The sequence below is a fragment of the Corythoichthys intestinalis genome, chromosome 16 (assembly GCF_030265065.1).
Source record: "Corythoichthys intestinalis isolate RoL2023-P3 chromosome 16, ASM3026506v1, whole genome shotgun sequence".
NCBI lineage: Eukaryota > Metazoa > Chordata > Actinopteri > Syngnathiformes > Syngnathidae > Corythoichthys > Corythoichthys intestinalis.
This window is the reverse complement of record NC_080410.1, coordinates 13,601,858-13,624,497: the sequence shown is the minus strand read 5'-3', so window position 1 is coordinate 13,624,497 and position 22,640 is coordinate 13,601,858. Positions and strand designations below refer to the sequence as shown.

Below are 22,640 nucleotides of genomic sequence, written 5' to 3'. Positions count from 1 at the left end.
AATGTTCTATTAAGTATTGGTATCTTGGGATAGCGGTGAAACAAAAATATTTAAAAAGGCATCTAGAAAAATATCTGGTGAAAAGCTTAAGACTTGATGACAATTTTAGACCAAATTAGGATTCATCTAAATGTGTAATTGTGCATTCCCCCCGAAAAACATTGAATTAATAGGTAGGTACTAGTATAAAAAATATATTGCCAACATGCCAGCTCAAAAACGTAAAACTACAACTCCCATGATTCTTCGCGCGGAACAACCCGGAAGTGAACTCACACTTGCAAGGGAAGCTCTACTGGCCAGTGAGTGGCCACCGTGGTGTGAAAACGAAAAAACTGGACTTAAGTGAGCCGCTTTCCAAATCAAGGTGGGTGCAGACTTTTATATGTAAATTTAATTGTCTCTTTTGCACTGGTAAGCTGGCTAACGTCAGCATTTGCCAGCAGTTTGGACTTGCGGTATTTTCGGCAATTTTTCGTCCGGGTTGAGTGTCGGTTTAAGGTAACATTTCGAAATTACTAACGGCAAACGTCGCAAAGCACAGGAAGCGCAGAGGTGGCAAAAGTGCTTGTTTGCGCCTTGCATTGCATGTCTGGAAATGGGGTTCGTGATATACATGATATTGGGGCGTGTCCCGAAATTATCTTGTAACTACGTCAAACAAGTAGATGCACGATTTAATTGTACTGTCTGCCATCTAGTGGAAGAGAATTCAATTGTTCTGCCGGTCACTACATGTCGCTGGCAAAGATAGATGATCATTTATCTATATGCTTCCGTTAGCTCAGATAATCGAACAGTATGACATCTCCTATCACGCCTATGCAGATGACACACAACTGTACATTTCTGTGTCCCCACATGATTATAGTCCCTTAGTCTCACTGAGTAAATGCATTCATCAAATCAATGAATGGATGTACCAGAAATTTCTCCAGTTAAATGTGGAGAAGACAGAGGTGATCATTTTTGGGCCAAAAAAGGGAAGGTCAAAGATAAGCAGGCGACTTAGCACAATGTCACTTACAGCTACAAATCAATTCAGAAACCTTGGCGTAATTATTGACTCAGACCTAAAATTTGATAGCCATCTAAAGTCCGTCACTAAATCCGCTTATTACCACCTAAAAAATATAACCAGAATTAAGGGGCTTCTGACTCAACAAGACATGGAAAAACTTATTCATGCATTCATTTTCAGCAGATAGGACTATTGCAACGGTATATTTACAGGTCTTGATAAAAAATCAGTCAGGAAGCTGCAGCTAGTACAGAATGCTGCAGCCAGAGTCCTCACAAATACAAGGAAGCTGGACCACATTACACCGGTTTTGAAATCGCTACACTGGCTTCCAGTGAGTCAAAGGATAGACTATAAAATACTACTGCTTAGGCCTGAACGATATTGGAAAAAACTATTGTTGCGATTTTTTTTAGGTTTGCAATATATTGCGATATTATATTGCGATATTAAAAAAAAAAAAAAAAAGATCTTTTTTAAAGAAATTTTCAATAAATGACTTGAATAGCTGTTTGGAAATACTTTACATAACACACCGTGACCACAGTGTATTCATATAATACCGTTTAATTTGTGAATGATGAAGATTTCTGTATGAAGGTATCCAGGAAGTCATGTCTGCACAAAATAGATCATTTATTGAATACAATATTTTACACTTCAACAGCAGCAAATACATTAAATGATAAATAAAAGAGCAGGTGCATTAGTCCCCTAAGTTTTTGACAAAATATAACAATAAATAAAAACTTCTGTAAAATAACAACAAAGTTGTCAACATATTTGAACAAAAATATTAAATATGACAAATAAAAGAGTTGTTCACAAACTATAACAAATAAAAACCTCAGTAAAACAACAAAGTTGTCAACATATTTGAACAAAAATATTAAATATGACAAAAGAGTTCACAAACTATAACAATACATAAAAACCTCAGTTAAACAACAAAGTTGTCAACATATTTGAACTTAAATATTAAATCTGACTTATAAAAATGCAAGTGCATTAGTCCCCTGAGTTGTTTACACAAAATATAACAATATAAAACTGCAAAACGGCAACAAAGTTGTAAAAATATTTCAACAAAAATATTAAGTATCAAAACTTTATGTGCAGCTGTACTATATATAGTTATTTGAAAAATACGGTTTACAATAAATTTAAATATAAAAGAAACAAACTCAATTGAACTTGTAAATAATTGAACTGAATAACTGCAAATAACTGTGATGAATAACAGAACCATTTTAACTCCCAAATTTCCTGCCTTCCTGATAGCTGTCACATGACTAAAAAGAAAAGACATTCCTTCAGCTGTGTTATGTATTTGTCTGCATATCGTCCACCTTCCTTGCTCAGCAATTCTCAACTGGGTCTCATAGGTTTTTGGCCAAGACTATTAGTTTATCCACTATAGCAGGCTTGAGACAAGAACGTTGGCATTTAACAATGTTCCCACCTGTGCTAAAAAGCCTCTGATGGGGAGCTCGTAGCAGGAATGCATAGATACCTGCGTTTTAAATGGTCCCACATGTTTGACAGATTACTTCTTGTTGAGGCAACCATGGCGAGGCACTGTCGACAGGGCTGTTTTTTGTCCCTTATAGTCTTGTTCTTGCCAAAATACTTCCAAAACTCCTTTTGGATACAGTCTTCCTTGCTCCTCCAACGTGTTAATTGCTTGCTTTCACTTTGAGAACGGGCCCTCCTCCCTCCGCTCTGCTGTTCGGCCCCTCCCCCCTCCACTCCGCTGTTGCAGGGGGAGGGGGAGGAGCCGATGACTTGCTGGAGAGAAAGAGAAGCTGTGCGCTTTTTTCCCCCTCTCCTTCCTCAAAACAAACGTTTGTGGATTAAAAAAAATGAAATTAAAAAACTATCGCACGTCCTTGCGATGGGACTATTGCACATGCGCACATCGCGATGGCGATGTTTAAACGATATATCGTTCAGGCCTACTACTGCTCGTCTACAAAACACTTAATGGCCTTGGACCAAAATACATGCTTGACGTGTTAGATTCCTATGAGACATCTAGACCCCTAAGGTCGTCTGGAACCGGTCTTCTGCATGTTCCAAGAACAAGAACCAAGCAGGGTGAGGCAGCATTTAGTTATTATGCTCCTCACCTCTGGAACAAGTTACCTGAACGTCTGAAGTATGCTCAAACTGTTAGCTCTTTTAAATCAGGGCTAAAAACGCTTTTGTTTAGCACTGCATATCCATAACTGTCTATATATTTCAATCTACTTGCTTTCTATTCCTCTTGTGCTTATCTCCATTGCTGATTTCATTTATTATTATTAGTAGTAGTTTTTGTTTTATTTTTATTTATTTATTTTTATTCTATTTGTGATTAAATGCGATCTTTTGTCTTGGTTTTTACGTTGTATTGATTTAAATGTGATTTTTATGATCTTCATGTGATGTAAAGCACTTTGAATTGCCTTGTGTTGAATTGTGCTATACAAATAAATTTGCCTTGCCTTGCCTTGCCTTTATACACGATTCGTATTTGTGTAGTAATGGAGCGTGTTACCAGCGGAGGAACGCTACCAGCACTGCTCCTGGCAAGCCTGGGGGTCTGTCTTCTCTATCGCATCCTTTGCCGGCTCTTAGGTGGAGATTCGTTACAGGATGCGGTTGTGGTCATCACAGGCGCCAGCTCCGGACTGGGCAGAGGTAAGCCTCACGCTTATTTCGTCGCAACTTCGGCCGACACTAGTGCTGTGCCATATCGAAAAAAAATTTCAATTGTGATATGGGCCATTTTATATCATATCGATATACCATGCTATCAAGGGTGGAAGTTTGCATAGGGACGGTAGGGACATAACTAGAGGTGTGCAAAATTTCCAATTCTTAGATTATTCGCGATTCGGCCGTGGAAGATTCGAGAACGATTCACAAACATCCAAATTCCGATTATTGAAATATGCCAAGTAAAGCGGAAGTACAACACACTGAGCGCGCCGCGCGGTCAATGAGCAACGAAGCGAGAGTAGCTAAACATCATGCTTCTCATTACCCGGCCCCTCGGGTAATGCCAATGCTCAACTCACGGCTCTAGCTCAACTCATGCCACGAGATAAAAGAACACAACAACATACCTGAAGCTGCTACAAAAGTACGTCATCCACATAATGTTACGGTAGATATCATTTATATAAGACTAGATGCACTACGGTAGCGGTAGCGTTTGCAGCACATCTTCAAAAAGCTAGATGCAGACGTAGCAAACGGCCGCCATCTTAAAGCAGTACACTTCTCTGCAAGGCTGTTGTAGCGAACCTTCCAAGCAAACCTAATTAACTTTTTATCTAAAATACTCCTACATCGATAAAATATTGACTTGAATCTATCTTTAAAATAGTTTTAAAACTTTCACATGTCGAAAGTTGACAAAAGGGAAATTATGGATTAACGGGAGCAATTTTAACAACTTTAACGGTTGATTCACAACATTAAATTAATTGAATGTAGTTTAAAGCTGCTGATACAGAATGGGGACTGGAGTTTTTTATTTACTGTTATTTTTGTATATTTGTTTACTGCTATATGTTAACTTGATACTGAAATAGTAGTTTGGTTTAGCCTGAGAGTATTTTTGAACAATTTTGAAACAAATGTACAAAATATTAAAAAAAAAAAAAAAATTTAAAAAAAAGGGGGGGGGGGTGCATCAATAATCGTTTTAGAATCGAATCGGACCATCTGAATCGTAATCGTAATCGAATCGTTAGGTGCCCAAAGATTCCCAGCTCTAGACATAACACTACCGACCTTTCAGGATGCTCAAATTGTCCCCACCAACCTTTTAGCCACCTTATTTGCATTATATAATGAGTTCCGTCATATGGGTAATTTTGATCGTCTTCCCATATGTTGTAAGGCTAGAATAGACCCTACCATTATTAAGTGAATTATTTTCATTATGTTAAGACTTCCATTTATCCCTTTTCACTTGCTGAATGTGCCGATCCATATTGCCCTCAAACGCACGTTTGATTGGCTGATGACTTGCCCCCCCCAGCTACACAGACGCTCACTCACACAACCCCACCAACAGAAATACAACATGCGGCCTCCTCCACCCACTTCAAAGAGGAGGGTTATTAGAAGTTTTTTTCGGCCAGTACAAGCCACTGTGAGTAATGTAAAAAGACGTCAATGTTTCCGATCTGCATCAGAGTTAGCATAGCATTAATCTGTGTTTATTTGCTAATTTGCAAAACTACTGCATTCAAGCCAGCCTCCTCAAGGAACAACAAATTCAAGCTACCCGTCCCTCATTTGGATCATTGTTTGCATTATATGCATTACCGTAATGCAATGCGGTGGCTTCAGAGTGCATGTCCTAAGAATGGGTCCACTTCAGAGGTGACACTGACATGAACGTGAACTGATATGAACAAAAAAAAAATCTGTGAAATGAAATCACTCATCAGAATATCATGAGAGTACTTTGGTTCGAATCTTGGGGTAGTCTAGGATGCCTCAGATGTTAGCTCGGTCCTCGGATATCTCAGATTTTTTTTCATGCCCCCCCCCCCCCAATCACTTTTATATTACAATACTTTATTTTGAGACTAGGGGTGCTCCATGGCCCCCATAAGTCGACCCATTCTTGGATAGCTCCCCATTTTTGAAAAATAAATGGACTTGCACTTCAAAATGTTCCTTTAGTACAGTACTTCTCAAATAGTGGGGCGGGCCCCCCTTGGGGGGTGCAGAGCAATGCTTGGGGTGGCGCATGTGAACTTGGGGAACATACTTTTTTGCCTTACTAGAATAAAGTGTAATTGCACATCCACTGAGTGGGTGGCAGTGGCACCCTCATTTTTAGCATGCGCGCAGTATTTTTGAACCAAACAAGAGCACACAGCTAAGAGCTAAAAGCTAAGACGAAAAAATATGACAAAGCGTATGTAGCATTTGGCTTTTGGCTTTGATTTTTAGTACAGTGGGAGACTAGGAAAGACCAGTCTGTTTAATTTTTTTAAAAATGTTCGCAGCGGACATCAGAAATTTTTTTTTTTTTTTCAGCGAAAACGTGCCGAATACTGCCAACAATCGTCCCGCTTTGTCAGTATTACATCAGTAAACCAGCGAGCACTGTCAGGTTAGGTGGCATACCAAATTGCTCAATACAAAATAACCCAACACCACAGCAAAGGGGCTGATACTGCTTGCAGAAAAAATAAAAACTGTCTCTCTGTCCAATGACACTGTCGTTTTTGTTCTGTTCATTTTTGTTTTTTCTGTCTAATAGTTTGGCATATTGTCCTCTCAAGTTAATGTAGCTAATCAATTTGAATTTATGATTATTTATTGATTTTATTTGATTTTTTTCAGTGTCAAATAGTCAAAAAAAGTATCTTGAGTCTATTTTTACAGTATGGATGTGTTCTTTTTACACTTTTTTTTCTTCTTTAATATTAAAAAGGACACAATGTTATGCAGAGGTGTACTTATAATAATAAGAATCTTATACACAAATGATACTACAGTATATTTACTAGGAGTGGGAACCTCAGGGCACCTCACGATACGATACGATTCGCGATACAAGGCTCACGATAACGATTATATCACGATACAGCGATTATCGATGTATTGGTCAGAAATTGGATACATGAAATTCTACGATACAACTGTTGAAACGAAAAAAAGATATTTGAAAATAGAAAAAAATACTGTTTAAGTCATTTATTAAACAGTGACACCTTTTCTGTGCAACATTGCTGTAAAATATAAATCTACTGCAAATTGTGCCCCTGCACATATAGAGGAAACCAACCACGACCACTGATATCGCTTGGAGAGATAAAAAAATAAAAAGTGCCGTAGGTATCAGCAGTTGAGCTTGGAGTGGGGCAATGATAAAATTGGTGGGTCTTTTCTTTGTATATGAACTTTGTTGCTTGGTTTGAGCACTTCCGCTATCTGCTTCAGCAATTAAGATGTCAGACTTGCTCAGTCACAGTCTTCCTCACCTTAAAAACAACAAAATAAAACAAAAAATATTAGCTACTTCATAGTGTTTGAGTTGAAATCCTGATTTTTTTTTTTTTTGTGTGTTGGAAGTATTGAATTAAAAAAAATATGAATTGAATGTATAGAAATTAAAAATTCAATAATTACCTATTTTTAATATGTAGGCTACATCAATAATTACCTATTTTTAATATGTAGGCTACATTAATTATCATGCACATCACTTTATATATCTTGGAACCTATTCAAACCACTTTTATAGCTTATTGTATCAAAATGACAGTAATAACAGTTTGTGTAGTAAACTAGATGGAAATTGGTTCTCAAATAAATCTGTAAATTCATGTGGGCTTGTTCGATATTCATTTTCATCCAGTTTAGGGTCCTGGTTTATTTTATATCATTCAACACCAAATGTCATCAAAATAATACATGTAAATTAAAAAGTCAATTACATTGCAAAACTTTCTTACCTCAAGTGATGAAAGCAAAGCTCACAAACTCCAGTGTCCACTATGTCACCAGCTCCCAGTGAAACTTATTTTTCTTAGACAATTCTTGCATACAGCAAAGTCCTTGTTCACCTTGCTTCCTTTCTTGTTGGTGTAAAATCTAAAGTGTGTCCCCATGTGTGATTTGTAGCAATATTTTTCTCATTTTTTCCCCCCACCTTCTCACGGAGCTTTTTTATTTTTTCAACCCACTTGGAGCTTCTCTTCTTCTCTAGACAACTTGTGCGCACTTTACCCTCACCGCCACTCCCGAGCGGCCCTAGTGGACCGCCAAGGAATTGCTCAACAAACATTGAGCAGTTTACAGCATCCATACTCCATTGTATGGCCAATATGTTAAATAAAAGTATCGATTCTTGGCGGGAGCATATCGATAACCCATCGGGTTGCAAAATATCGCGATATATCGCTGTATCGAGATATTGTCACACTCTTAATATTTACAGTGGTGGCAGAGAGTGGGGGGGCGCGGAACGTTTACGTCTTCCGGGGGGGGCGTAACAGAAAATAATTGAGAAGCACTGCTTTAGTAGTTTTGAAAACAAAGGTTTGATCGTTGTATCACATCAACTAATTCACATAAAAGGTAGTATAAGTCAATACAGATACATTTTCTTTGATCATTTGACCTATCATTTAATTAGGCTCATATTCATGAGAAATGTGCCCCTGACCCCCGTTCAATAATCTGTTTGGTCCTATTAATGTCCCATCCCCTGCAAAAAGTGTACATGCGGGTTATGCTGTTATATCGTATCTACCATTGTTGAGAGCAAACCTATGCCCTTGCACGCTATCATACATTTTTAAATATTTGGTGAAAAAATATACAACAACTATGACAGCTTTCCCCCCTTACTCACTTTATTTTTTAATTGACTTGAAACTGACCAGCCGCAAATGGTAAATACAGTGCTGCTCAAAAGTTTGTGAACCCCCTCAACATTTTGGAATTTTCTATTATTTCAACCTGATTTCCTAATCAATCAATTCAGTAGTTTTTTTTTTGTTTTTGTAACAGTTGTGTTGTCGAGACTAAATTAAAAAGAGTTTTCATCAACTGATGTAGGTGCAAAATTGAACTGTTTGGTCACAACCAAAACCGCCATGTCTGGCGAAAAGTCAACACTGCATACCACCAAAAGAACCTTCTCCCAACAGTGAAGCATGGAGGTGGGAATGTCAAGATCTGGGCTTGCTTTTCATCTTCAGGACCTGGACAACTCCACATAGTCCAGGGAATCATGAATTCTGAGGAATATTGTCAAATCCTAGAACATAACCTGACGCCATCTGTTTTGAAGTTAAAGCTTGGCAGAAGGTGGATCATGCAACATGATAATGATCCAAAGCATTCCAGCAATACAACCAAGGAATGGCTGAAAAAGAAGAAGATTCGTGTTCTGGACTGGCCCAGTCAAAGTCCTGACCTAAATCCCATTGAAATGCTGTGGCGGGACCTGAAGCGAGCAGTTCATGCCAGACGCCCATCAAACCTCTCTCAACTGACTGCGTTCTGCAAGGAAGAATGGGCAAAAATCCCCCAAAGTAGATGTGAGAGGCTGATTAGTCACTACAGAAACCGTTTGGTTGAGGTAATCTCTGCAAAAGGAGGCGCAATATCCTATTAACTGAAGGGGTTCACATACTTTTGCACACATGATATCTGAGTTTTTCTTAAATCAACCACTTTTGTTAAATAAAGAATGACAATATAACTATTTCTTTTGTTTCAGTCCATTATTTGGAATGTCAGTATTGTGGATTTGGGTATAACTTAACATTTAATAAGGTTATTTTAGTTTTTTTTACAAAAAATCTGACCATCGCTGTGGGGTTCACAAACTTTCGAGCAGCACTGTATATCAAGTAGTGATGCAACCTAAAACTATCCAATGTAAACAGAAGCAGCACAGTAGCCCATATATATATTTTTTTCTCAAAGGTAAAGATATCTGATTAACTACTAATACTTGTGATTAGTGTTTTTGTCTTTCAAGACTGCTGTCTAATAGCGTTTCATAAAGTAATTAATAATAAAGTAATGAATATTGATTTTGGAATGAATTGTGTTGTCTGTCCTGTGTGATTTATATGCATAAACGGACTTTAAGGGGGGGTAGCCCCCCTGGTAGCTGAAAAGTATCATTGCATGTAATAAACTTTCCTTTGTATGATTTTAAAATTAAGAATTTTTCGGTAAAATATTGTCTATAAAAGTTGTAAACCAATACAACAAAAATAAATGTAATGAACAAAACATTTTTTTTTTTTTATAATTCGTCAAAATTTTTTCATGTAACTATTGTGATGATATGAGGAAATCCTATCTGCATGTTCGATTAGTAATGTCTGCTCGTCACAGCACACGAAAGTCAGAGATACTCAGCGAGCTCGAGACAGCTGATGAAAAGCGCACCAGTGGACAGTTAATGTTGATGCCTCTCTTTTGTTGCGTAACTAAAAATCTGTTTGTAAAAAAAAGTCAACTCTTTCAGTAAGTTGTATTATAAAGAAACCCGCCAATACAAAGTAACAAAACTTACTTAGACGGTCATTTGCTTTAGGGCTGCAGCTATTGATTATTTTAGTAGTCGATTAATCGATGAACTAGTTGGTTGGAATAATCGAGTAATCAGATAAGGAACATGAAAAATTAAAATGCCTGGGCTCAACCTCAAACAGTATAAAAAAGTAAATAAATGATGATCTATGTACAAACAAAAGAACAAATGGCTAACTTACATAGCAAGAGTCCCCTAGCTTGAATGCTATAAAATGCAAACTTTTTTTTACAATGCTCTTAACAAATGGTTCAGACACATATTCCCACAAAAAACAGCTGAATATACCTATAAACTAAAATACGAAGCAAATAAAAACTAACTCAAACAAAAGCTTATGTTGGTTTTAACAGGAAGCATTGGATTCACCCATGTGAAATGAGGCAGACAAGAGGGCAGTGTATCCACCTAAATCAATAAAACTTAATGCAAACACTTTCAAAATAAACCATTACAATGCCACTTTAATTAAACGAGTACTTTAAGCAGCAAAATTTAATTTGACTCTTATTTTTCTAATCGATTACTCGAGTTTATCAATTAATCTTTGCAGCACTAATTTGCTTTGCTTAGCCAAAACCATCTGAGGAACGAAGAGGCAAAATGGATATACATTTTTTTTTTTTCAACCTAAGCTTTCAAAAACGACAACTACTGAGCATGAAAAGCCAGGAAGGACCGCCAAAATGGTGAGCGGAGTTTCAATTTGCGCCACTAAAGACGCTAATTGTACAACAGAGCCACCACTGGCTCCACCAATTTTGCACCCTTATAATATTTTGCTCCCAAAGTTGTTGTGGCAGTAAATAAGCCCTCTTTTACATTCAGTTGGACTCTCAATGTTATCCACAGGTGCTAAATAAACAAGTAATATCGAAAACATACATGTTCAACACGAATATGGATTGAATTAATGCTTAACTACACGGCGAAGACATAAACAGTGAGAGAGCGGCGTGCAGTTGTTGTGTGCAGCTAACATGGCAGGATGTGTCTGAGGAGAACTTTTCTACATGTCCGTCCATGATCAAACGTAAGTAAATATGTTATAAATTAGGGCTGTCAAACGATTAAAATTTTTAATCGAGTTAATTACAGCTTAAAAATTAATTAATCGTAATTGATCGCAATTAATCGCAATTAATCGCAATTCAAACCATCTATAAAATATGCCATATTTTTCTGTAAATTATATATATTCTGTAAAATAAATTGTTCGAATGGAAAGATAAGACACAAGATGGATATATACAGTAGGGAGAACAAGTATTTGATACACTGCCAATGCGAAAATCCATTGGCAGTGTATCAAATACTTGTTCTCCCCACTGTACATTCAACATACGGTACATAAGGACTGTAGTGGGCATTTCACTCTACTGTCATTTAAATCTGTCTATGCTGTCCTCACTCCGAAGCATCTACTAGACAGCTAGTGAACGATGCCTTAATAATCAGACTTCTTCCTTTTTCATCTGATTTATTAATAAAAAAGCCTCAAAGCATTGTCCTCTTTAGACCGTCATAAAACTACAAAAAAAAAAGTACACAAGCATTGCATTAGCAACAACGTTAGCTTAGCACGCTATACAGGTTCACTAAACACAAACAAAAAGAGTCTCATACAAACAATAGAACATTTCGCTTACTAACATAATATGTACATTCTTTACAACAACCATACTTACGGACAAATCTTGTCCAAGGATCATATAAGCACAACATTACAACGTAGGCTTCAGCCCGAGACGTCGTGCAGCCATATGAACTGGCAAGAAATAAATAAACCATGTTGCAAAGCGACCACAAGAGTTCGCTGTTGTGCTGCAGCACAAAAAGCCTTGCTGTAAAACTTACCAAAAGGCAGAATACTGTCTGAGCGGGACATGTGCGTTAATTGCGTCAAATATTTTAGCGTGATAAATTTAAAAAATTAATTACTGCGCGTTAACGCGATAATTTTGACAGCCCTATTATAAATATATTATTTAAAGAGCATACGACAGGAGAAAAAAAGTCTTTAATGGCATTATTATGTGAATTAGAATCATATTTTGAGACGATTCGACTATATACAACAATTTGGTAAAGCGCAGATGACGAGAAATTAGTCTTTTAATCTGCCGGTTAGCCACGCCTACCATTATAGGGCTTTAGCGCCCCCAACAGGTGGATTACGTCAGCGGTAGACTGGGCTCGTCGGTTTTACTATTCAGCCCATTGAGGGGGAATTATTCAGAACGAGGAAAACGCGATGAAGAGAGCCGCAAAATGTCATTGTTTCAGTCTCTCCAATATTTTTACAGGATATTCTTTTTATCCAACAGGCATGAAAATCTCTCACCTTTCGGCGAAATTCACCGTTTTGAAGTAAAAAAGGATGACCTACGTGAATCGTGTAGATCCGAGGAGAAAAAATTTTAGGGGGGGGGGGGGGGTCGTTTGTAGGCATGTGCCAGTTACCTTCACGGATTACCATGCTATGAAAACGTCGCGGTTACAAAACCACTAAAATTTTCCGTCATACAGTAGTACGTATTCGTTATTTTTCATGTGTCGAAAATGCAGCCAGAATTACCTTGGCGCGGCAGCGCTTACCCCTTCCCCTGTTTGATGCTGCGTGTGTCAGTGACGCTATTCCAGCAAACCCAAAAACAAGCACTCCAAACGCAAGGCGTAAATTCTTCAATTTAATGATCTCTCAAATCGTGGTAACTGAAATATACCAAATGAATACATTTAAAACGTTGTACATTCGTATTTTTCCACATGTGAGTAGCTTCAACAGTTTAGCTTCATCAAAAAGTTCGTCAAAAACAAAACACACATTTTCCTTTCAAATTCAATACACAAAGTTACTAAAAACTTACAAAGACGAATGATAGGCAAGGCTTAGCTAGGACAGCAACTTCATTGAGGTTAATCACAGCCGCTGAGAGAGAAACAAGTTTGTATGCGTGGAGGGAAAAAAAAAAAAAAAAGATCGCTAATTGCGACAGATGATCTTGTACTAAGCACAAATTCACATTCGCTGGAGGAGGTAAAGTATCACTCCCAATTGTTTTTAGATGAATGCATTTGCCAGCATATTGAATTTAGTGAGTAATTGTTTTCGTTTTCATATTTTGTGGTATGACAAAGTTACTGCCGTTCGTTGCAGCTTGCGTTGAACACTGCCGGAGCGTCCGGTGAAAAAATAGCTCCCGTTAAGGTAGCGTCAAGCTTGTGTATTTAACGGTAATATAAAAGCAGTGTTGTCAATAACGCGGTATCGTAATGCGTAACTAATCTGATTACTTTCTTTCAGTAAAGAACAATCTAACGCGTTCATTTTTCTAAATCAGTAGGCAGGAGATATACTACAAACGGCTGCATTTGCACACTGGAAACACAGCCATTACTTCACATTTTTGTCCAGTAAAGATAACAAAAATATCCCCGTGCGCTGCATCTTTGCGCTGGCTCAAAAAGACTCTCGACCGCTAAAAGCATCCAATTCAAGCACCACTTGGAATTACAGCACAACAGGTAACACGACAGCCAGGACTTTATGATACTGCTCGTGCTCAATCCTCGGTTCAAGCTCAGTTGTTGTTGAGGGTTTTGAAAGCTTAGGTTTAAAGAAATTCTAAATATCCATCTTGCCTCCTCAGCTGTAGTTTTGGCTAAGCAATGCAAACGGCTGTCTCTAAGGTTCTATAGTCACATGATCTGTTCGAAAAATAATTTGGACCCATTATGAAATACTTTGAAGGATTCCTGTTCATTTTATTCATTTGTGTTGTTTGTTTTATTGCTCTAAAACTTTTATAGACAACATTTTAAGGGCCATATTCAATGGTCTTTATTTTAAAGGGGAAGTTCAGAATTTTTTACATTAGGCTTAATCTTTGAGTTAGCCGGGGTTTAATTAGTCGTTGGAAATGATTTGAACAAATTCTGTGCATTTTGACAGTTATTTGTTAGTTTCAGGGCTCCGGAGTGGCTAAGCTAGCGCGAGTCAATGGTGGTTGAAATCAACTCCTTCAACTAATTAAACCCCCGTTAACTCGAATATTAAGCCTTATGTGAAAAATTAAAATGGTCAAATTCGCCACATGTAGGACGTTTCGCCGACGGCGGACATTTTGGCAGAACTCCGGAACATATTTCCTCCACACCTTTCTCACCTTTTTAACCCCTGACCCATTTTCATGCCTGATCCAAGTATTTTTCCCCAATAGCTATATAAATGGCTTGAGAAGGACCAGTCAGCCCGTCGAGGGGGAACTATTCACAACGAGGAAAACGCGACAGAGAGCTGCAAAATGTCATTGTTTCTGTCTCTTTACTTCAATATTTTTACAGGATATTCTTTTTGTCCAAGTATTTTCCCCAATTGCTAAATAAATGGCATGGTCATGACAAATAACAGTCTTGTGCTAAATGGAATATGAAATAATAAAAATGCATATATTCAGGACGACATGGCAAAATTACTCCATAATGGTCAAAACTGTCGACTTCACCTTTACTGTCGCACCTCCCGAACGATATTTTATGACACCTAAATCGGACATATGTCATTTCCCTTCCCCGGCCTCAGAGAATGTAAACAAACCAAAAGGCGTGCCAGCTAGCCGACATGCTAACCCGAACCGAGTGATGTTTAAAAGTCTTCGAAGCGGAAAATCACACATAACTAGCCTCAATTATTTGACATGACGACTGGGTTGTCGATTGTCTTTGCGGATTGGCAAACCGCCCGGCGGAGAGAATTTACAGTTCGTTCCCCGGAGGAGGGTGGCTGCAGTTGTTGTGCAGCTAACGTGCTGCTAATGTGCATGAGGAAAGCTTTCTACATGCCTATCAATGATCAAACGTAAGTAGTCCTTTATTTAAAGAAAGTTTGTAGTGTTTACTTTGTAATCGCTGTATTCGTGTTTGACATAAAACAAAACAAGATGTTTAATCACTTCCTCGTAAGTCCAGTGGTCCCACAGTATAAATATCCACGGTGAATGGGAACCTTTTGAAACTCCAAAAAGGCGCATACGCCTCTCCCTCATACAGAAAGATTTTTCTGCAGCTGTTTGGCTGGCGTGATACGAAAAATAAACGTATTAATCCGCAAAATCAGCTGAATCCTTCGTCCTCATACACAACAGTACGCTGTATAGTGAAGAGGACGTCTTCTACCGTACACGTCACAGCGCCCTCCTCCTTAATGCAAGACCGAAGCCGGAAGTCACTCATTTTCATGGCGCGGGATTAAAAAAACTAAATAAATATAGCGATCGCTTCCACACACATCCAAGCGGTCCATATCATTCAGGAGCATAAAATACCGCGTGCATTATGAAATAAACATGCTTTTTCGTGTCACATGCACTTTAAAGAAAGTTTGTAGTGTTTACTTTGTAACCGCTGTATTAAGGGCCATTTTTAACACAATTTCACAATTTTTAACGCAATTTCTGATGAGGTGGAAAATTTGACAGAACACCCAGCGGGCGTACCATGTTCAATGGTTGACAATCTTCGCGAAAAGCATAGCTGTCCTAAGCAGCCTGATTTAAAATTCCCCTCAAAAATGATGGGAAACAAACAAAAAAAAAAAACGCTTATTTTCAACTTATTATTATAAATACTCTTGTAAGTTGATTTTATTGCTGACACTGTGTTTCGGGGTCATCAACATGTTGTGCCCCCCCCCCCAAAAGTCAAACTCCGCCTATGTTTATATGTGTTGCTATTTTCAATTGTCTCACATGCATTACTCATGTACCGTTGCCAGGGAAGCCAATTTGCTAATTAGGGAAATATGGAGGCCGACTGGTGGTACTACTACGTCATACGGAATCCCATCAAATGTGGCAAGTCAGTGTAAATTGGGCACCATGTAATGGGCCAAAATGTCTTACATTGCAAGGATAGGTCTGTTTATAGCGGTAATGACGATAGACATGTAAAATGTTGGTAGAAAGTTTGACATCGTTTTGGCGATATATATTTGCATATGGTACAGCACTAGCAAACACGTTGATGCTGCAATTGACACTGAGTTTGGTCTATTTTACTGTCTTAGAATGTGCGCACGTCTTCCACAGCGCCGGAGCTCGCTTGGTACTGTGCGGTCGGGACGCAGGTCGGTTGCAGCGGGTGGTTGAGGAGCTGAATGCAAATGCGAGGGACGGAAAGCAGCAGGTATTCACTCACGCGTACACTCATTTCAGCCCCTGAAGAAAACGGCTGCAGAGCATGTTTTTTGTGTTCAACCAGCAGACATGCGTTCCCAGCACTGTTATCTTCGACCTGAGTGACGTAGCCTCAATGGAAAAGGCGGCACAGGACATCTTGAAGTGTTACAGACGAGTGGACGTCCTCATCAATAATGCCGGAATTAGCTACCGTGGTAACATACTGGATACGCACCTGTCGGTTCAGAGGGATGTTATGGAAACCAATTACTTTGGGCCAGTTGCTCTAACGCAAGGTGAGGAGCATGAAAAAGTGTTGAGACATTGATTAGAAAGTTTAGAGAAGGAAAAATAGAAGTCCAGTATCCATAGGTTTTTGTGCATCGTGTAAATTGGCAGGGGACAATCTTTTTTTTCCCTTCAAATTCTTCCTTTTCCTCTCATCAGCTCTCCTGCCCGCCATGGTTCGTCAGCGCAGTGGCCATATTGTTGTCATCAGCAGCGTTCAGGGCAAGATAGCCATTCCTTACCGTTCAGCCTGTAAGTTTTCTTTTAAATCAAAGCAACATAGCTGCCCCACTTTGAACTAAAATGAAACCGGATTATGTTTTCATATCTGTGTGTTCAGATGCAGCATCCAAACACGCCACCCAGGCCTACTTTGATTGTTTACGTGCAGAAGTGGAGCGTTACGGAATTCCCGTGACTGTCATTAGTCCAGGTTACATCCGGACGAATCTGTCCGTCAATGCTGTCACTGGAGACGGCACCAAATACGGATGTAAGCCCAGACAAAGGATTACTTGTTTGTTTTTCCCTTTCAAAACCAGTGTTGTTTTTGCAAGGCCCTTTAATTTTCATCGCAGGCTACGTTCATACGACGGGTCTTAATGCATGAATCCGATTTTTTCGTGTTTTTCCGACTCGAGTGAGGCTAACTTGACGGTCTGATAGAACTGGACCATTTCAAATCTGACCTGGGTCACTTTTGTATGTGGTCTAAATCCGATCTGGGTCACATATTTGGCTGGCGGTCTGAACTTTCAAGTCTCCCGAATCGAAATTCATGCAGCAATGACATCAGCAAAGCGAAAGCGGCAGGACGGAAGGCAGGACGGGAGCGATGTAGCTGTGCATTAGCTTCTAGCTTGAACTCTGCTTTCATGCAAAAAGTGGGCTTAAACACGGTCATAAAAAAATAAATGAAGAAAAGGATAAGCCTGATAATTTTCGATTTTAATTCTATGCGCCGAATGAGCAATATTTCAGTATTGTTTACATGGCCTAGATGGGGCAAATTGACACACCCACGTCATCATGTCACGCACACAAGTCGAGGTTTAAGTGCGTGCGTGTATGCGTTCTATCAGTCCATATAAACTTTGAATAAAGGACTAAACGGGGATTATTAATACCTGTTATTTGTGTCATCTTTTTGGAAATCAAAATATGATCACCCTGGAATGACATACAGCTAGCATGTGTAATTTGTTTTGATGCTTCTGCGCATGCGGTCACTTTGCTGAGCGCATCTCGGACTGCGAATTAGTGCGTATGCGTGATACTTGAGCGGGCTCCATGGTCAAAGGCAGTCTGAATGGGCACGCCAAAAAACCAGACATGACAAAAAATCGGATTTGTGCATTAAGACCTGCAGTATGAACCTAGCCTTAGTCTTTCGGACGATAATACTTACAGTTGTGGTCAAAAGTTTACATACACTTGTGAAGAACATAATGTCATGGCTCTCTTGAGTTTCCAGTTATTTCTACAACTCTGATTTTTCTCCGATAGAGTGATTGGAACAGATACTTCTTTGTCACAAAAAACATTCATGAAGTTTGGTTCTTTTATGACTTTATTATGGGTTAACAGAAAAAGTGATCAAATCTGCTGGGTCAAAAATATACATACATGGATCTGAAAAAGCGAATCATTGACTTGATCAAGTCAGGAAAGTCACTTGGAGCCATTTCAAAGCAGCTGCAGGTCCCAAGAGCAACAGTGCAAACAATTGTTTGTAAGTATAAAGTGCATGGCACTGTTTTGTCACTGCCACGATCAGGAAGAAAACGCAAGCTATCACCTGCTGCTGAGAGAAAATTGGTCAGGAGGGTGAAGATTCAACCGAGAATCACCAAAAAGCAGATCTGCCAAGAATTAGAAGCTGCTGGAACACAGGTCAGTGTCCACAGTCAAGCGTGTTTTGCATCTCCATGGACTGCGAGGCTGCCGTGCAAGAAGGAAGCCCTTGCTCCAAAAGCGGCACCTTAAGGCTCGACTGAAGTTTGCTGCTGATCACATGGGCAAAGATAAGACCTTCTGAAGGAAAGTTCTGTGGTCAGACGAAACAAAAATCGAGCTGTTTGGCCACAATGCCCAGCAATATGTTTGGAAGAGAAAAGGTGAGGCCTTTAACCCCAAGTACACCATGCCTACCGTCAAGCATGGTGGTGGTAGTATTATGCTGTGGGGCTGTTTTGCTGCCAATGGAACTGGTGCTTTACAGAGAGTAAATGGGATAATGAAGAAGGAGGATTACCTTCAAATTCTTCAAGATAACCTAACGTCATCAGCCCGAAGATTGGGTCTTGGGCGCAGTTGGGTGTTCCAACAGGACAATGACCCCAAACACACATCAAAAGTGGTAATGGAATGGCTAAATCAGGCTAGAATTAAGGTTTTCGAATGGCCTTCCCACAGTCCTGACTTAAACCCCATTGAGAACTTGTGGACAATGCTGAAGAAACAAGTCCATGTCAGAAAGCCATCAAATTTAACTGAACTGCACCAATTCTGTCAAGAGGAGTGGTCAAAGATTCAACCAGAAGCGCCTAATTGAAGTGAAAATGGCCAAGGGACATGTTACCAAATATTAGCGCTGCTGTATGTATATTTTTGACCCAGCAGATTTGATCACTTTTTTCTGTTCACCTATAATAAAGTCATAAAAGAACTAAACTTCATGAATGTTTTTTGTGACAAAGAAATATCTGTTCCAATCACTCTATCAGAGAAAAATCAGAGTTGTAGAAATAACTGGAAACTCAAGAGAGCCATGACATTATGGTCTTCACAAGTGTATGTAAACTTTTGACCACAACTGTATTAGTCAGTCATATATTAGTCCTCTCAAAATGTGTATGTCTTCAACTAGTTTTAGTTGACATTTACTAAAAATGTATTCGTTTGCAAAATTGAAAAAAAATTACTCTAAAAATAATTGACAGATGAGCTCATATTGTAGCGTCTATCTACAAGGACAAAGCCAACTCGATGATACACACTCCGAAAATTATTTTCTTGTTTTTTGTTCTTGTTTTTTTCCTCTTGTTTTTATGTTTTTTTTCATATTTATTATTTTCAAATAATTATGACCAAAAGTGGGTAGAGTCGCCAAAACCTTTACTCAAGTAAAAGCAGTGTTACTTCAAAATAGTATTACTCAAGTAAAAGTAGTCACCCAAAAAAATGTACTCAAGTACAAGTAAAAAAGTATTTGGTGAAAAGAATACTCATGTAATGAGTAACATTCTAAATAACTGCTTAGGATGTTTGATTTTTTTTTTAAACAATGGTATTTTATTTTTTCAGCACAATTATCTATATTATGATTTTTAACAGGTACACCTAGATGTGAGCATATTACCCCCGCGCTATCATCACTCTACTGGCTTCCAGTCCATTTTAGAATTGATTTCAAACTTTTACTGTTTGTTTTTAATTCTATTAATGTCCTGGCTCATTCTTATTTATCGGAAATTTAACCTTCCATAACGCTGGCAGGACTCTTCGTTCTACCGGCCAGCTTCTTTTACACGTTCCGAGGTCGAAACCGATCTTTTGCCATTGCTGCCCCTAGGCTGTGGAATGGCCTTCCCCCTGAAATCCGCACCACTACGAATCTAGGTCTTTTTAAGGCTCGGTTAAAAACACACCTTTTTAGACTCGCCTTTTCCCCAGATTAGGATAGCCTGGTTTTATTGCTTAAAGGTTTTTAATGTTTTTGGATTTTATCGGTTTTATTTGCTGTCTGACTTTTATCGTGATGTGCTGTTTTAGTTCCATTAATTTTTTTGTTAATGTCATTGTATAATACTTTCCTGCCTTTTATTTATGTTGAGAATGTTGTGAAGCACTTTGAGGGCCTTTCGGGTTTTGTAAAGGGCTATGTAAATAAATTTGATTGATTGATTGATTGATAAGAGTTGAACAGGACAGGTGAAAAAAGAAGAAAAAAATATCTGCCTTTTCTCTCAAAATCGAACCCAAAAATTATAACAAGAAGAAGTAAACAAGTTCATAATGTTCATCTGCAAAATTTTGAGTTGTTTTATTTACGTTTTGTTTCTTGTCACTACTTTCAGTTGTGGACAGAACTACAGCAACGGGTCGGGATCCCAGGGATGTGGCTCACGCTGTTCTGAAAGCTGTGCGTCACAAGAGCAAAGATGTTGTCTTGGCAGGTCCTTTGCCCACCGTGGCCATCTATCTTCGCACATTATGGCCCGCCCTCTTCTTTAAACTTATGTCCTCTCGTGCCCGCAAGGAGAACAAACCCAAAAATACTTGATGCCGCAAGGACTAATACGGACACGTTTTAAATAAAACAGAAAACTTACTGGACTGTCTCAGAAAATTAGAATACACAATATTCTAATTTTCTGAGACAGTCCTGTATATTGTTCTATGTAAAGGACGTCAGCCAAGGTCGGCCCCCCACATTTTTACCACGCCAAATCTGGTCCCCTTTGCAAAAAGTTTGGACACCCCTGCTTTAAATGGTGGATTAATGTACAGGACTGTCTCAGAAAATTAGAATATTGTGTATTCTAATTTTCTGAGACAGTCCAGTATTTTGGGAGTAAATATTTATCTTGCCATTTACATGTTCAACATTTTAAACTGTTTTACTGCCGTTGACGATGTTAGACGTCCAATCACGTGGCTGTTAAAAAAACTAAAACTCTTTAAAGTAGTTTATCACTAGTACAGGGTCAAATTTAAGACTTTTTTTACTTTTTAAATGGATCCACGGATAGAAAGACTTGTAGTTCTTAAAAGATAAACAATTTGAGTTAAAATTTTATAAGCCTGCTTGATGTTTTTGTTTTCATACAATTTGTAAAATTAGTTTGTCGCCATTGTTGTTTACATCCCACGGCAGTGACGTCACATGGTTACACTGCCAGGCTTCCAGAGTATGACTCTAGCGACATAAACATGTAATCTCTTCAACCCTTTCAATTTGAACCCGGGAAGAACATTAATGAGCATGACAGCACTGTTGATATTTCACAAAACAAGCAGCAAAAGCAAAATGAACAGAAAATACGGGATGAGACGAGAGCAGGAAAAAAAAACGGTGTTCTGCCAAAATGTGCCACACTGGCGAAACGTCCTACAAGAGGCGAATTTGTTACTCAAATTACTACCGTGCGCTTTCAGCTTGTTTTGTTTAGATGCATACAGACAGAACATACTAAAGATGCCTTAAGAAAATACTTAAATGTAGTAATATCAAATAAGGTTGGTTCAAATATGCTACGTGGCTAATGTGGTCAACAGATCAACAATCTGCTTTAAAGCTACCACAACAAAAGACAAAGCTTAAAAGTATGAGAGGGAAAGACATGCAAAAAGTATTTTGAGGCAATGAAAAGGTAATAAAAGACTCAAACAATTAGTAAGTAGTCGCCGCTTTTAACCGATGAGCGCATGTGTCTCGGCGTGAAGAAGGAATTGCAGTAACCCGGTCGTATTTGTCGACTGACAGTGACAATGTACGTCACCACCCCGAGTGTCCATTGCGCACTTAAAACATGGCGCCCTCCGTAGGTCAAAACATGCACAAAATATTATATTTTTAAATCAATGGCAATATTTTATGTGTTTCTACTAACATATTTTAGTCAAAGAGAACAGTTGTGGCTTATTAGAGCCTACAAGTCTAAGTCCGAGGTTCCCTTTAAAGACCAAAATGAATTAAATTTAAGACCCATTTCACATTGACACCGGCAAAAAACGTACAAAAGATTTGAAGGAAAATTGGAGGCCCAGAATTACAGTGGTACCTCTATTTACAAAGTCTCTACATACAGAATTGTCAGGTTAAGACACGCCCCAACGGGAAACTATTGCCTCGTTACGAAAGAAATTTCGGTATACGAAAGGTAAAGATACAGTATGGCTGATACTCGCAGCTCCCAAAGTTTACAGAACATAAGATACTTATAGCTGCTCTTCCATTGGCTCTTTCCTAGCATTACTGATATCCAATTGGCTAAGAGGGATCTCTACTGTATTTGTGTATCCCAGCATCCTCTTCATTTGCCCCTTGTTACGACAGCTTTACATGAGTGTATTA

The 22,640-nt window shown here is 38.7% G+C and overlaps 1 protein-coding gene across 4 annotated transcripts; it reads left to right on the top strand.

Moving 5' to 3' along the window:
- Positions 1-256: 256 nt before the first annotated feature.
- On the top strand, positions 257-20,894 carry dhrs7b (dehydrogenase/reductase (SDR family) member 7B). 4 transcript variants are annotated; one of them, XM_057861589.1, is made up of 7 exons: positions 257-367; positions 3,545-3,703; positions 16,162-16,280; positions 16,359-16,569; positions 16,721-16,813; positions 16,902-17,054; positions 20,641-20,894. In XM_057861589.1, the coding sequence occupies exons 2-7, from the start codon at positions 3,547-3,549 to the stop codon at positions 20,844-20,846; spliced, it is 939 nt and encodes a 312-aa protein (XP_057717572.1). In that variant the 5' UTR covers positions 257-367; positions 3,545-3,546; the 3' UTR covers positions 20,847-20,894. The 4 variants fall into 4 exon arrangements, with proteins under 4 accessions (XP_057717572.1, XP_057717571.1, XP_057717573.1 ...); XM_057861588.1 differs by having other exon boundaries at positions 16,356-16,569; XM_057861590.1 differs by lacking the exons at positions 257-367; positions 3,545-3,703 and adding an exon at positions 14,670-14,955 and having other exon boundaries at positions 16,184-16,280; positions 16,356-16,569.
- Positions 20,895-22,640: the final 1,746 nt, after the last annotated feature.